The sequence below is a fragment of the Cataglyphis hispanica genome, chromosome 2 (assembly GCF_021464435.1).
Source record: "Cataglyphis hispanica isolate Lineage 1 chromosome 2, ULB_Chis1_1.0, whole genome shotgun sequence".
In the NCBI taxonomy this organism is placed as follows: domain Eukaryota; kingdom Metazoa; phylum Arthropoda; class Insecta; order Hymenoptera; family Formicidae; genus Cataglyphis; species Cataglyphis hispanica.
The window spans coordinates 10243746-10260960 of record NC_065955.1 but is presented as its reverse complement, the minus strand read 5'-3'; the positions used below and the strand labels follow the sequence as shown (position 1 = coordinate 10260960).

The window sequence follows — 17215 nt, the reverse complement described above, 5'->3', positions numbered from 1 at the left end:
TATACACACATATATTTTATTTGGAACAATAATTTGAATTTATCTAACAATCCGCTGAGTCAGCTTTGCTTTTGCTGGAACAGTTAAATCGGGCGCGTATTCATCATAATGTTTAATGACTCGCAGAATACTTTCTTTTCCTCTGAACTGACACGCAATTAGAGCGCGGTGTATATATAATTATGAATGCCGCTTACCTTTTCAAAATCGAGACAATTGTACCTCTGCTCTCGCGCTTTTTGTGACAGCTCGTAAAAACAGTGCCGTAATTGTGCGATGTAAATATTTATCCATTTGTCAGATACGCTCGACTTGACAAATTCTCAAATACCGAGAATAATAGGTTAATAACACGATCTCGATGACAAGTTAAACACAACAGTAAATATCATAATGCGTTCAATATCAATAAATTAATTCTCTTTTGCATCAAATTGGAATTTTTTTCTTTAAATTAGCAAATAAATTTGGAGTATGAATTTATCAAAGTTCTTATTATATATATATACATAATATTAAAATTCCCTATCAGAGAATCGTATATAATGAACGTATTATTTTTGAAAATATAATAGAGAGATTATTTTGCATTGTTTTGACGCTGAAATGTTTTATATATTAAAATTTATATAACGTTGCTGTTGATAAAATAATTGGAGAAATCAGTTAGTTGAGAGTTCAGTTTCCCATCGCGGAATCATCATATCAAGTAATGGGTTAGATCTGGCTCTTCCTACGTTATCGTCCTATGACTCAATCTCCTTGTAGGGCGAGAAGAGGTGCGTCCGCTTATTCCACGCCGGAAATGCAGCATGATTAGTGAGTCGATAGTCTTTCCTTATTGCGGGCCGCGCCTTCCTGCCTTTCTTTCGCGATTCGAATATCTCGCGAACTCGCTATTAATTATAACAAGATATATTTATGAAATTGGAAAGCATTTATTTCGTATTCTTGAATTCAATTAATATAATTTAATTAATCAATTCAATTAATTTAATTAATTAAATTTATTATTTAAATTTATAATTTTATTTTTCACGACATGGAATTTTCTACGCATGTTAATTGTTTTAGCGGAAAAAATTAATTATGATTTAAAAATAGAAGCGATATATATTATATTGACCATACAGTCTTAATTGTTCAAAAATTTTTAATTAGAAATGTATTCGAGACTGACAAAATTAATTTCTGCTTACATTGCGTATATAAGTGTTATAAATTAATTTTCTTAAAGTCACTCTCTGAATGAGACTGCATGACACCACGTTGTTACGAAATCGCGAATGCAATTACGGGTAAAAATATGGTGAAATAAATCGTAGGATTTATTGAGTCTTAAAAACAAATTTATCGTGCGTTTGTTGACATAAATGTATGTAATGATAATTTGAAAATTGTCCACGCTCTCTCTTGTCTGTGGGTTAATGAAACGGCGCTTTTCCGATGACACATTGCGTAATCCATTTGGTGAAAATGCACCTAAAAATAGTACGTCACAATGTATCAATATGCTGTCCGATTACCTGTATATGGATAGATGAAGTAATATGAATTGGCCATTTTGTTTATATCTTCTTTTGATGTATTTATACACATGAAATATTATTTGGAAATATTTTCAAGATAAAAAATTTATGATGTATATAAGAGAGATGTATTATTTTTTACATATTATTGGAATTATTATTAAGATAATATGAGAAATATGATTTTGCTTTTCAAGCAGAATATTTACGATTTCTAAAAAATGATTTATCGTATAATTTTGTTTGCACTTTCGAAAGAAAAAAAGAGAGGAAAAAGCTGAGAGATAAATTGAAAAAGATAATGCCAAGATAAATATACATGCATAATATCTACATTAAATAGATATAAAATCGCTGAAGCAACAACATATGATAATTTAAAGCAAATATGTGGGGCACAATCCCCGTTTTATCCCGGGAAAAATGCTGCAGCAATGCGCCAAAATTTACCTTCATCAACTCTGGAAGAAGTAGGTTACGAAAACAAGTCTATCCTATCTATAACTCATCGGACGTGTGCATAGCGCGGCGTGTATACGGATATGCGTGTGTGCGTATGACAATTTTAGTAGATTACACGCAGTCACCATTCTCCGATGGAGATGAATGGACCAGCATCATGCGCACATGATCTGTATTAAATATCCGTTTCAACGTACGTCGATGCGCATCCCGTTCGCGGTGCGGATACGTGCGAGATGATAGAGTTACGGAAGCGTTTCCGTATTTTGTCGTCGGTCTTATCTAGCCCTCTGATTGCGACAGTGGCTCTCAATCGATCGATATTTATACTCCTTAACAATATTTAAAACTTTCTTTCTGCCTTATTAACTGCTTGCGATTCTATCAATTCCATTCTGTCAAATGCATGGCTACTATGAAAACATTGGACACTAAAAGTCTCTTTTTATTAAGCAATAAATTTAATCTAAAAAATTTATGTTGTTACTTTCTAGAAACTTTATTTGTTCCAAAAATAATGTGCAATATATTTTTTTAAACCAACATTTTATTTTTTTAATTATTTTATAATTCTTTTTATTATTTTAATATTTTATATAAATATAATTAAGATTTACATACATAACAAAGGTCTCTCATATTTGCTTATGCTTCACACTGTATACATCTATGCTTCTTTATGCATTTGCATACTTTTCTTTTTCTTATTCTCATCAGTTTGAATTTGTCAATGCAAATGTTATATAATGCTCACATATAGCGCCGTTATTACGACGAGTTTCCACGTTGCCGAGAAGAGGATCTCAACACAGACATACCTTGGATCCGGAGTTGTCGTCATTGCGCGAGTCTGATAGTAATCATCTTTTTGTGGAGTGTAAGTTTTCTGTCGCGTAAACGTATTTTTATAAATATTATTTTACTAAATAATATATTTACATGAGATTGGAGCACGCGTGTACAGTGATATAAATAAATAAAAAAATTTCCTAATATATTTTAATTTTTGAGCGTATTTATACTTTTATAATAATGTTTAATTAACTTTACAAATTATCGGCCTGTTTTGTTATACCTGATTATCGCTAGAACAAGATTTTATGTTTTCATTCATACGAATGCACATATTTTTAAAAAAATCTAAAAAAAGTTTATCATCTTGATGACGTCGGAGGATAGTGGAATGGTTTTCCTGATGTTTACGTGGAAAGATCACAACCGCCTGGAATCGGGCCAGCGATATTTTTACGCGTTTCGTTGGTCGAATGAGATAGAAACTGCTGCAACGAAGGCCGCAATATAGGACGGTGATTGCCGTTACACGAGACGATCAGAATTTCGAATTTGGGGCAAAGAGAGTCTTTCCACGAAAACTATGACCCGTATTCGCGGGTTATTCGCGGGAAATTGAAAATTTCGACAAAAAATCGTAAACGGAACGAATGTTGGTCATGCTCGTTTATTTATTTTGTGAGCAACGCGGTATCTAAAATTATATATCGATTGGAAGATGGATTATTGATTTCTCGATATAAAATTTTAACTAACAAGAGACGTTTGTGGAATATGTATACATATTGAACACTTAAAATAATAAGATGAAACAATCGATTAAAATGCCAATAAAACGACAGAATAAAATACGTATAATAGAACAAAATCAAATTACCGATATATATATATATATATATATATCATAACGTTGCAGAGCTTCTCCTAACTTTCATCATACTAAGCTAAATTATTTAATAATCTCCACTATTCACATACAATTCATAATCTTTTCGTGAAAGTGAAAAGTGTTGAATTGTTCTGCGAAATATATATATATATATATATATATATATATATATATATATGAAACACAATTGAAAACGTGGGGCGCAATCTGCGAAAGACATTTTTTACTTCACATTGCTACAATTGTTTCTGTCGCCATTTGCAGATCCTTAGACTTGCTAAACATGCGAGATTTCGCGCAGATTAGGATTAGGCGGAAGTAGACCGAGCGCGTGGAAATTGGTAAAGGCGTGCACTGAATGCGGCTTTCACCGGATTACGCAAAACGGCGAGGCGGCGAGAATATTCGAAGTGCAGTCGAAATCGCGAAACAATGATCAAGAAACTCGAACAAATAATTAATTCACAAAGCGAGAGGAAAAAATGTGCCCCGGTTTCCCAACCAGAAGAAGGCAACCGGTGTGCAATTACAGCGGGAGGATATCCTTGATACCTTTCCTCTCGTTCGCCAGCCCTGTTGTTATAATCATACGAGTGAATCGCATATAAGTGAATCAATTTGTTAACAGACCATGTATTACAAAAGTTGAACCGGATTGGGTATCTGTTGCGTACAGACTACAGATAAAGATCAAAGTAATATAATTAATTTGAGTGCTATTATAATTTTAATTATTATGATTAAATTAGTGTTAGTAATTTGCTGCATATAACTCCTAAATAAAATTTTAAAAAATGTGTATAAATGTATAAAATATATACATGAGTGTATATATTTTATACAGACATATTTTAAAAATATTATTTATAGTGCAATCAATTATATATATATATACATACACATTTTTAAAATATTATTTTTAATATTTATAATTAAATTATAATTATAATTATAATTAAATATTATTATTATAAATATTATATATGTGCAGTCATTATATATATACATATATATATAATAGAATTATATATCGAATTATCGAACATATTCATATAAAATTTTACTTTATATTTAAATTAAATTCGATTTAGTGTGCCATAAAAATTAATAACATTAACTTTTAATTTCATCTCCTGAAGCAAAAAGATCACCTTGTTACTATGCCCTAGTTTCGCTCTGTGGCAATTAATTTTATTCGTGACAAAGACGATTTCGTACAAGACTAGAAGCCCCGCGACGAACTCACAAGCAAACAGACGTAGTCTTCTCGGTCTCGAGAGACTTGCACGAGTATTAATGTGAATAGAGTGACGCAATAAATATAAAGGGAAGCAATAAATTTTGTAAGAGACACGGACGATCTAGCGGCGCTTCTCTCATTCGATCTCTTTTATTTAAAATCCTCGTCTGTATTTTCTCACCGTATTCTAACCGTTGCGCAACATGAGAAATATTACCTATTTCCATCGTAGATTGTAGATAACAGAATCGTGCGAATTGCATAGAAAAGCACAGAAACATGGAATTACTGGTCTACAACGGTTGTAGTTATTCTAATCTGGAACGTAACGACAAAAAATACAGCGACACATTTTTCGACACGCATATTTTCTTTTGCAGAAATAATCCTAAGAGATCCTTATGAAAAAAAAAAGCAGAAAAAATTTATTATTTTTACAATTCGGTATTTGCTTACTATTCATTTGATAATACTAAAATATCATATTTCACAATTTAACATGTTTATGTTATTGAGCACATAGTCCAATTTATAATAATAATAATATATTATATCATATTACATATAATTACAGATACTATAATTAGAATATAATATATTGTATATTAAATTTTATAATATAAAAAAATTAATCTCTACAATAAAATACTTTTTTTGACACACAGTTTTATTTTTCATTTATTTAATATAAAATTGATGTGTAATAAAATGTATGCGGTGATATTTAAGGATGTTCTTGATGTACAATAGTAGCAAAATATTGTTAAAATTAAAAAGAAAACACGTTTCTTAGCTTTTACACAAATATTCAGAAAAAATAGTAGAACAATCTATGAAATTTTAATGCTTTTGTTAGTATTTCAATATATGTCACATACATCCTTAAAAAGCAAGTGGTATAAAATATTTTTTTTTTAATTAAAAAAATAAGCGATTTTTTTCTATCTTTAGAAAAGCAGATTAATATTAGAAGATAATTTACAAATAATCCACAAATTGTGGGAGGTTGGCCAATCAGCAAGCCACTCATTAGAGCTCTAATAAAAAGCAACTTCACGCAAGATGAAGCTGGTTTACGCACGCAATGAGCAAAAGTCAAAGGTGATTTACAATTAACAATGACGCTATTTATCCCCGCAACCATTGGAAAATGGGGTTTGAATTTTGCGTTGGAAATATCGTTGTTTTTACCAAATCTTTAACTATTCATTATTATTCGCAATGTATGGGGCATCGACGCTTTTATTTTCTATAAATTAATAACTTCAATGAATCGTCAACTACCTACGAAATTAATCTCACTGAAATATGAAAACGGCATAAATAAAACACGGAATAAATCTAATTACAGAGAGAATAATGTGCAAATAAATGGTAATGGCGTGACTGGTGTTATTTGTGCATCGCTGCACTAAACTAATTCGCGACATTATTTGACTCTGTATGTCACTTAATTAATTTACATAATTATCATGCTGGTAATTACGAAGATATATTTAATGGGAAATATCTCAACAAGCATATCTACAAACTCGAATAAAACGACAAAGTAAATATCTGTTATATTTCGAAAATACATGACGTATAATTGCGGATTTTTTTTACGGCAATTTTCATTAGCGCGATCTTCTGTGAACTGTGTGAAGTGTCGCAAACGAGCGCGGGATTGACCCGACAGATCAACAGATAGCGAGGAGGCCTTAATTGGTTCACGTAATTCCACGTAAACGTTCGCACGACTGCATCGTTGCGCGCGATTGTGCTTTGCTATCCGAACGAACAAATGTATGTGTGTACGTGTGTGTCTCCTGCCTTGCGAAAGGACGCGCGAGAAAATCGCCGACAGTTTCCGACAGACCGAAGGGTCGCCGAAATTGCTTTAATTGACCGGATTGGGCTTAAGCCCAATGGGACGTTCAATCGTGCGTGACAGCGCTTGACCTGAGCCGAGTTCAATGAAAATGCTTTCGTTAATTTTTCTGTGGGACATCCTCGAAACGTATATAAACTCGAGGGAAGGTCCGTCCCTATCAGGCCTCCTATGCGATTGGAGATAATTCGTTCCGATTGTCGGGAAGTGTGTAAATATTAGGTGCTGATTAATGCCCGGCTGACAGATATTGCGAGAGTGCAACTTGTCTCTAATTCAGGGCGATTTAACAAATTAATTTCTCGATAAAGAGAAATCGAATATCGAAAGAAAGACATAATAAATATTTCCTTTATTTATTAATACAGAGAAATTTTATTCAGGTGAAAATTGCGAATATTAGCATCAATATCCTGCTCAAATTTACATAAATAATTTGCATTTCGGAGAAAGTCTTATATTTTAAAATAAAAAATACAGTCACAAAAAGTACAGTTGCGTAATTGTCTCGATGGCTTAATAAATAATCATTAATTATTGTAAAAAATTAACGTTTCTGATAATATCTTTTTTTTTTTTTTTTTGTTGCAGGTGAGTTAAAGTCACAATCGTTGCCAAGGGGGTTTCCACCGCAAATAATAGTGCAGCAGATTGATGATGAAGGTAAAGATTAGTTAATCAGTCTGCCAAGTTAATTAGTCGCTAATATCAATTTTACAATCAAGCGTGCTGCGAATCTGCTTCGTGGGAAAGTTAATTATATTACGATTGTTTGCGCGAAGAATAACGTTACCGCGTTTGTCGACGATCGTGGAAAGATCCAAAAGCTTCAATACATACCATCGCGATTCAATGCGTATTTATGATTATTTCTTGCTTTAAGAAGCAGACTCTTATGACTTTTGTTCGCAAATCCAGCGATGCCGGAATTGACATAAGGATATATAAAAGTGGATTAATTATTTTTCTTGTTTGTCTTAATGAAAATGCAACAGCAAACGAATATTCATAATTCTTAAATATTAATCTACTTGATTGTTAATTCAAAATTTGCATTAATTTAATGCAATTTTAAAACAATATAACAGTATAATTGAGAGACGTCGCTCTCTCTCTCACACAAATAAACATAATCGAAGCTCTATGTAACTTTATGTAATTCCGTTTAATTTATATTCAATCTTTTTTTGTAGTATTGCAACGCAGTCTAAAAATATTGACGAAAATGTATGATTTTATTAAATTTTTTTAGTATTATTTTAAATATCATACTTTATATACATCAATTCTATTTATTATTTCTATTCTATTCTATTCTTTATTATAGATATTAAATAATAAATTTATAAGTATTATAAAAACTTCCGCTAATTGTACTATAGCTTCACTGACGTAGTAATTAAATTAAATTTAAAGTAAATTATATTTTATTATTTTAATTAAAGCAAATTATATTTATGTTTTCAATTTTAATTTCCGTGAAATTAAAATAATTTTTTTTAGCGGTCTCCAGCAATGTACTATTTTTGTAACCTCGAGCTGTTTTATATACATTGTCCATGAACATAACACGACTTTATATAACAGATCCAATTAAACTCGCTCATTTCGCGCATTGTGCAAACCGCGTTGTGTAGTGAAGAAAAGGCGTTAATTTTTCTCTTTTTTTACGAGTTTCAAGATCGATCGTCAAAAAGACCAAGGAGTTTCTATTTTCCCGGCGTAATTTAGTCATAAACTTTGTTTTTATCGACCGAATGACCCTTATTTCTCGATCCGTCGGCCAGTAAACACGCATTCGTCTCGCAGAGATATATCTGCTATGCGCGCTGGACACCGTGTGTTTGCTAATTATTCAAATTGCGGCATATACGTTTGCCGTTCATGGACGTACTTGCTCGTTGCAGCTTTAGCCAATACGGCCATGTGCGTTTCCGGCCATTCCTTGCGTTACGTACGCGTTGACACGCACGAGTCTCGAACACGCAACGAATGCAGCATGCGTTTCTCCGTGTCGTTATCCTTCATTCAGATACTGGAGGTGCATCTTGTCCTTCAGTGTTTATGTCATTTATATATGTCATTTGTTCTTCCGTTACAAAATAATGTTTTCCCTTGTATACATGGTTATTTTTTTTTCATTTTCTATTATTGTTTCATAAACTTTTATAATTTGATGATTTCAAAAATTGACATTAAGTTTAAGGATCTTAGCGAGTATCTCATGGGATTTCTCAAGTTCTCAATAAAACACTGTTAAATTGCTAAAGTTCAAATATAGAAAGAGATGATACTTTGCATTGAAATAAAGAAAATTTGTGTCTCTAAAAAAACTTTAGAGAAAGAAAGTTACAAAAACGGTTGATTTTGATGCAAGATATTATCCTATTATTTTCAATGGAAATTTTCATTATTATAATAATTGACTTAAAAATTAGCATTATATCATCAGCGTTGATATGACGCGGATTGTTTCCGGTAGCGTGAAAATATTGTATATAGTTCCAATCATATTTACCGGAACCGGAAGGAACAATGTTGCCGGGTAAACAGCCACCTAGCAGGTGGTCTTCTCTCAGTTCCTTCGAGAGTTGCTTTCTCGCCGTTGTTTTCATTGAGCAGTGTCATTTTTTTTTACCTCTTCATCAGCATGCAAAGAAAGGCTCAGCTTCCTGTCTTCTTTCTTCCGGCATTATTCTTCACAGGTTTGCATCGAAAGTCCTTTCTTTTTGTTAAATTGACATATTTTAAGATTATATTCTACAATTTTTATCGATGTGCTTTTATATATCCAATAATGAAAATTAATATATACTATATTGAAAAAAAACCATATTATATTTGCACTAGTATTGATTTTTGACATGTCAAAATTTTATTTTGAAACAAATCTGTATTTATTTGCGAATTGTAAATAAAAAGGTGTATAAATTATTTATTTATTACATGTTATCGCTTAACCGACACGTGTATATTATCTATTTAACGAATTTAGAAAAGACTGTATGATTGTTGGAGTTTTTCTAATACGATTTTCTTATAGCATTATCTTATTCGTCTAATATTTCAGAAAATAGATCGCGTGGCGAACTTGTACAATGCATTATGTTTCATGTATAACTTCTCCTTGCATGAGAATTGGTTTCTGGCAAGCGGCCCGAGGAAATGCGGGCACGATTTCATTGATATAAGTTTCGGAACTAAACTTTAATTTCGTTTCTCTTTTTTGTTTTATACAGAAAATGCTCCGCATCGTCATACGATAATGTATATTTAAAGAATCGTTAATTTAATTAACATTACATACTTATCAACTATGCAAAAATGCAATAACTTTGTCAAGCGTTTGAAACTTGAAAGTATACATTTTATAAATACCCTTAAATTTCTCAAAAATTTCCATTAATCAGAAATTGATGGTTTGAAGTGGGTGGTTGTGTGAAATATGCAAGGGCCTGACACAAATCACGAAGCGGGTTAGTACTCGAGAAGGGAAAAGACAGAAATCTTCCCCAAATGTGGCCTTAATCCAGATAATTATGGTCCTGTTTATCTTCTCAGCTGGAACATTCGACGTGTATACTTTGAGCGGCGCTCAAAGAACTAGATTCATAATCAGGATAAATAGATCGAACAAGAGGTACGAGAACAAACGATATACACGAGGAGAATTATTGATTACGCATGAATACATTTCATCTTCGACGATTATGATCACGAAGCGAGAGCATTGTTAGCGCGTATTTACGATGCAACATGGCTGAATGCCAGGTTAATGCGCCAGTGTGATACGCGGTTTTCGCGTTATAGTACGTTTGTACGGACGCCTCGAAATTGTGCATACCTAGTGTAATATGTATTATGTGTGCACATGTATATATGTAGGTCAAATCGTTATGCTCCGCGGGATGTCGTGCATATTTCATCGCGCAGCTATTAGAGGCAATCCACGTATTTTCTGCGGGAATATTTTCGCCTGGTGGGAAAGATCCGCGTATTCTCCAAGGAATTTATCTTCCCAGTGGTACGGAAGCTCTAGCGCCGCCCGGTAATATTAATCGTACGTATGATAGAACAACCTGGAAATACTGATCGATACTTTGCTCCCTTCTTGCAATTTTTATTTTCATTAACGATACTCGTGTCTGCAAGGTATGCTCATAAAATTGCAAGTGTTCTGCTAAAATGTCATAAGATCGATGTCGGAGATAGAAAACTGTGCGATACGCGAGGTATAGGGATTTATTAGCAACGCTGATTCTCTAGCAAGGGTAACGAAAATAATATAACAATATTATAAATTTTATTATAAATTTTTTATTTAAGTTTTAATTTTTATATTATATTGTATTATATTAATTTTTATATTATATTATAAGTTTTAATTTAATATTATATATTTATTCACGTTTTAAGTTTTTAGTTTGCTTCGTATATGACTTTTTTTACGCGTGTAAAAAATTGGACAACTTAACGTTATTCGAATGATATTTCTTTCCTTATTGAAATCTTAAATGAAGGAAGATAACTTCGTCGACGGCAGCAGGTTTCAATCTACTGTTGGAAAAGCATTTCATTCGAAAAAAAGTTTACCCAAAGTCAAAGTAATAAGCTATTATAACAACGATGGATCGTAAAATTTCTAGAAAATATTATTCTTCGCAGGCAAGAAAGTTGCCTACATAATATTAATTTTTTTAATAGTTTTCTAAAGTATCTTTGTTTTCATTATCTTCATCGCAAACTCGAATATTTACAATGTAAACATGTAAAAACGTTTGTATGTTTCTTGTATTTTAAATGTTTTTAATATCACGGTTTTCATATAAGTCAAGCCAAATAAAAAATGACATTTATAATATAGTGACGTCGTTTAAATATTACTTACGCATATGTATAATAATGAAGGTCAATGAACGTAGAGCTATTGTATAATATTTGAAATTCTTCTACGTGTGGAACGCTAAACGTAGATACTTTTCCTAACAAAGGTAAAAAAGAGGGAAAGCCACGTATAGAGTGAGAAGAAGAATGGACATAAGAAAAATATTCGATTCTTTCAAGACTTTCTTTGTCATGTATCTCATGTCAAACGTTTATAATAGGAAAGACGTTTCGCAGAAAACTTTTTCTAAGTGAGAAGCGTACATTTGCCGTGAACAAATGCAAAGCCGTCGTAGTGCCACGATGCAAAGGTATTTTTGTGTTTGGAGTGCCATTATAGTTTGCTGCATTAACGACGATAAAGAGATTGGAAAAGTAATCTTCGGAAATTGGCAAAGTTGCGCGAATGGGGATTCTTTCACTCCCGACCTCATTTATCATCAAGAAGCATCAGTTCGAGGAAAGCGAACTCTGCTCCATTTACGGAGACCGATCTTTCGCCTTCAAATTACACGAAAGTTTGTGAAAAAATAGATAATTAATATGATTCTTTATTTATTGTCTCGATTAGATCAGTTAAGAGAGAAATGATCTTCAAACTAATTTCCTGTGTATCTCTCATCCAATTATTTTTTCTACAGAAATATATTTCATTTAATTTCATGTCGATTTTTGATATTTGCACTTAATAAGAGGTTTTTAATAAATAATTGAGCATAATATAATTATAATAACTTAAATATAATATCGATGGAGATTTTCGAAAATATTTATTTATAATTTAAAAAAAAAATTGCAATCTTTCTTTAAATTTTACAAAAACCTGAAGACGAAAATGACTACGGAAAATTGATTCTGCGAGAATTTAAACGGATTATGGAGACAATTTTATGTACCGTGAAAAATATTACCTACGTGATAGCGAAAATTCTTGCTTGCGAGCTGATCTCCAAGCTTTTCATATATGCAACAACGGGAGTCTTTGCGAGACACTCGACGACGCATCTGTAGCGCTAAAAATAATTCGTTCTGTAACCGTGGCACCGGTTCTCTCACGTGTTTGCTGGTGCGTTTCTGCTTCACATCGTGAACGAAGAGACGCGCGAAAGACGAGAAAAAGGAGCAGTATAAGTAATACGGGGAACGTGAAGTCGGTTGGTAGGTAAAGTGCACGTTACTCCGATCCGATGCGGGTTCGTTGATAAACGGCGCTCGCCCGTTTAAACCGGTGAGCATTTGCGTCATGAAACATGCTTTGCTTGGAAATAATAAATATAAAATATGTACTTTTAATTGGTAATATATATATATATAACTTTACAAAAAAATTGCGAAATATAAAAATTACTGAAATAAAGTTAATAAAACATTTTGATATGAAAATATGTTTATTGAAAATTGAATAGAAAATATTGTGTTAAATTCTTGAAAAAAATAAGTAAATGATTTTTCTGTATGTTTTGTTTCTTATTTTCTTAAATTTAAGAATATATCAATTTTTCACACATGTGTGAATCTATAGCTTGAATCTTTCATATAGAACTATTTCCTTTACATTAGTTCTGTTGAATAAAATAAATTTTCTAGCTTTTCAACTGTTACAAAACTCAGAACTTTAACAAAGTTGTAAATAATGGGGAGTAAATCTACGTGATAAAATAAATCTCGCTTTCACCTCTTTCCTATCTTCTGTAGTGTAGAAGAAATTGTTCGTCACTTTTGTATAAATTTAACAGAGATGTAATTAAAAGCGGAGATATCTCTCAGGCACGGGAAAAATTTTCAACATACAGGTGCACTCGCGATTAAAAGCGACGATAAGCGACGATCGAATAATCGTAATTATATCACGCACGCAGCTGTCGCGTACATACACGTACGAGAAATTAGCTGTGTCGAGAATGGAGAAATTATCGCGATCGCTATCAGCCGATTCTGGAGATTGGCTAAAGTGGCTTGGTTAAAGGTCAACCTAGCAACATTGGTTAAAAGGGTGCTCGGTATAAAAAATCGAGGAGAAATTGTGTCGCAAATAAATCAAATTTTCTTCTTCTATGCAAATGGCACGCTGTCCTCAATGCATTTTAATTGATATATCTCTGCTATTACACTAAAGTGAATGGAGTGCTCGCTCATTTATGCATTTACTCTGAACGTACACCGAAAATTAAGATGGACAATGCGTTCACTTATTGCAAAAATATATTTTACTTTTACTTTATCAAAATTCATTTCTTGATGAAATAAAAAATAAAATAAAGTATGCAAATATTTATCACATATACAATATTTTTCAAGTGTCGCGAATTATAAAGCATCAATTAATATTGCGTTAAGAGATAACTCCAAATTTGTTTATATATTTTTTCTGCTTTTCGCAATATTGTTATCAGTAGCTAGGAGTAATACGTTGTAATCAAACGTGTCGTATTTTTATACATCGCCTAACGACATTGAGCCGCTTTCGCCATCGTTAGTGCATCTTGAAATTCGTTTCGGTAGAAACCGGTTGTGCTTCGCCATCACGTCGGTTGGCTTGCACTTTCGCACGATGCCACCTTCTCGTCAGTGAAATTACTCCGATCGGACCTATACGCATTGTTCATGTAGACTCCTCGCTATGTGCAGATTGCACGCAAAGATACGGTAAAGAAGATTAATTCTAAAGAAACGCATTGTGTATAAATAAATTTGTTAAAAAATACGTCGAAAAAAAATATATATGTATATATATTTTTTTTAACGTATTTTTAAAAAATTTATATATATATATATAGCGATCATAATTAATGACATACATTGTATATTATTTTGTCTCAGAAAAATATTTAATTATATATATATATATATATATATATATATATATATATGTTTAAATAAGAAAGATTATGATGAATTTCTCAATTTTTTCTAATAAACTTGCTTATTTTGTTGAGAATTTTAGATAATATAAAGATTAAATTACATTTTCAGTAATCTTGAGCTTTGCATGATTGCGTATTTTTCTCACGAAGAAAGTTAACTCATGTACTTGCATATAATATATATTTTTGTGTAAACTTCTTATGTAGGGCATCACAGAACGTTAAAAAGAAAGAATGCATGCGCCAACGAGACTGTGTCGCCTGTTTTTTTCTATTTTTATCATTGTCGTTTTTTCAGTTTGTCCCTTTTCTTCAATCTGTTTCTGTGCTATTTATTTTTCTCCTTCTCTATCGACATTGCCCCCATATTTCTTATTTCTCGTCAGACGATCTGGCACGTGCTAGTTTCATGCGTTCCAGAAGTTTGGAGCTTTCTCAAACGCCAATTTATATAAATCATACAGTCTTTCCCTTCGTGGAAAAGTATTTTGGTGCACGTGATATTTATATATACTCATATTTGTATCTTAATATGTGAACGAAATTGATTACAATTCTCTCTTATTTAATGAATAATATTACATTATTATTTTAATTGCGACAATTTAATTATGCAACACGTATGCAATCATGTATAAAAATCGATAATTTTTTTGCTGAAACATTAAAATAATTTTATAATTTATTATGAATTTTATGTAATGCGTATTTTTTTATGTGTGAAGAATAAAGTTTTAGAAATTTTTTTTTCTTTAATAAATATTGAAATATTTACAATATTTTTATTTACATTAAAGCAATAAGCAAAAGATGTTTTCTATGTTGTTGATATAAACTTCATAAATTTATTAAATTTATAAAATCTTAAAAATAATATATACAAACATAATAATAGCTTTAAAGAAATATTAAATATTGGAGAAAGCAAAATATTATCACGTTTCGATAAATATTATTATCATTTTTCTCACTTAGAGAAATAAATCTAAGTTTTTTCTACGAAACAAAAAGCCGCAACTATTTTGGCATCAAATGTTCGAACGCTTTAGGAATCAGCTGATCCGTTCTGTCAAGACAACATATGTCGCTCTCGCGCGCGACGGCAGCGCTATGAATGTAGTTGCTAGTGGAAGCGCGCGCGCGCGGTTCACCTCCCCACCCCTCTTTTCTATACTCGCGCGAGGCGCGGGACCTGCCGAAGAGCGGCAGTCCGGTTTCAATGTTCCCGCGTGGCAGTACAGTGATCTCGAGTGCGCGTCAATCGTGTTTTCGTTATCGTTACTAACCGCAATTTGATCGAAATGTACTGGCTTTGACGCGATAAACCGCGATCCGCGCGTGTATCGACGAATTAATTTTACCGATGTTCGTGTTTCCGAAATATCGGCCCTCGCTTTTATTATCCGAGTTTTTTAAGATACATATACAAGGTATGCCGAAGAGGACCTTGTGCGTATGTAACGGACGCTTGGATGTAAGCGTCTTTGTGTATAATTAAACTAAGATGCGCGCTATTTGATGTTGATATATTGTATTACGAGACGAGATGTCGATTGGAATTTATAAACAAGCTGATGCAGTTGCGATCTGACCATCCTGATATTCAAAGGTATTACATTTTTTTATTTGAATAAAGTCCGAAGAGACGTTCAAACTGAGACAGTGTTAATATGTACGGGAACAAGGAATAGATAAGAGACTCCAATTATATTAATCTGTTAAATAGAAATGGCGTGTTTATTTTTTTAATCTATATATTTATTATCTTTTATTCTATAACTTAACCTAATCTAACTTTTTATTTATTCAATTATTGACACGTCTTTTGATTAACATCTCTATTATCTTATTATACACTGTTTGTGTACGATAATATTATGTTTATTTTGTATTTCTTATACATTGTAATATTTCATTGTCTCAGTTTTTTTCCTCCGCATATTGTTGGTGCAGTTCGGAGTTTTCTTTTCGCGCGATTAGTAGTTCCTTATTATATATTTATATATCTCCTATATACTTTAGATCTCTCTTAACTTTACATTTTATTTTTACAACTTCATTTTAAGTATAGTTGATGCTTTATTATTAGTTCCTTTATGTTTAAAATATTATATATTGTTCTCTCTTCTGAATGTCGTAAAATATTTCGTGTTTTGGGTGTTTTGTCAATATATCGGAGCACACAGGCAAAATGACATTCGTCTGAGGCTCTTCCTAGATGGGCGTCAGAGAGAAAGAGAGAGAGAGAGAGAGAAAGATTGCAGATAGTTGTATACTGAGATTAGACCGATTAGATTTCGCCGGCTGCGCATTCGACAGAGAATCCTCTCGCTCGGGCTTGTTTACGGACAGCTTGCTCGCCGCAGCTGTCATTGAAAGAGTAACGATGATACTCGATTCTCTGCACGGAGGAGTGGTGTAGATGGTTTATTGCGAATTTTTTCAACAGTTTTGCGTGTAGCGAGCCTGCCCCTACAGGGTGACCGAAATAAATGGCTAGTCGTGAGCTCTATCAAATTTAGAATCTGTAGGTGGGAGGGAGGGAGAGAAGGCGGTTCGAATTTCTTTATCTTTTCATAGTCCGTCTCTCGCGATCATTTCGAAGCAATTCGCATTATAATTTTCTGTACGCTGTAATGGAGATGATGATATTTTCTGGCATTTTCCTAAAATTATTATTACGTG

General features: G+C 32.4%; 1 protein-coding gene across 14 annotated transcripts in view; it reads left to right on the top strand.

Moving 5' to 3' along the window:
- The window catches only part of LOC126859136 (ras GTPase-activating protein raskol), a 291550-nt gene that overhangs the window by 157881 nt on the left and 116454 nt on the right, over positions 1-17215 (top strand). For 2 of the 14 annotated variants that reach the window (XM_050610133.1, XM_050610135.1), the window contains 2 exons: positions 2752-2868; positions 7374-7445. The exons of 6 other annotated variants lie outside the window; for them this stretch is intronic. In XM_050610133.1, coding sequence (XP_050466090.1) covers positions 2752-2868; positions 7374-7445 — 189 coding nt within the window. Of the gene's footprint in view, positions 1-778; positions 820-2751; positions 2869-7373; positions 7446-15744; positions 16140-17215 lie in introns of those variants that run through there. 6 more of the 14 variants (XM_050610128.1, XM_050610136.1, XM_050610143.1 and 3 more) reach the window with 4 other exon arrangements.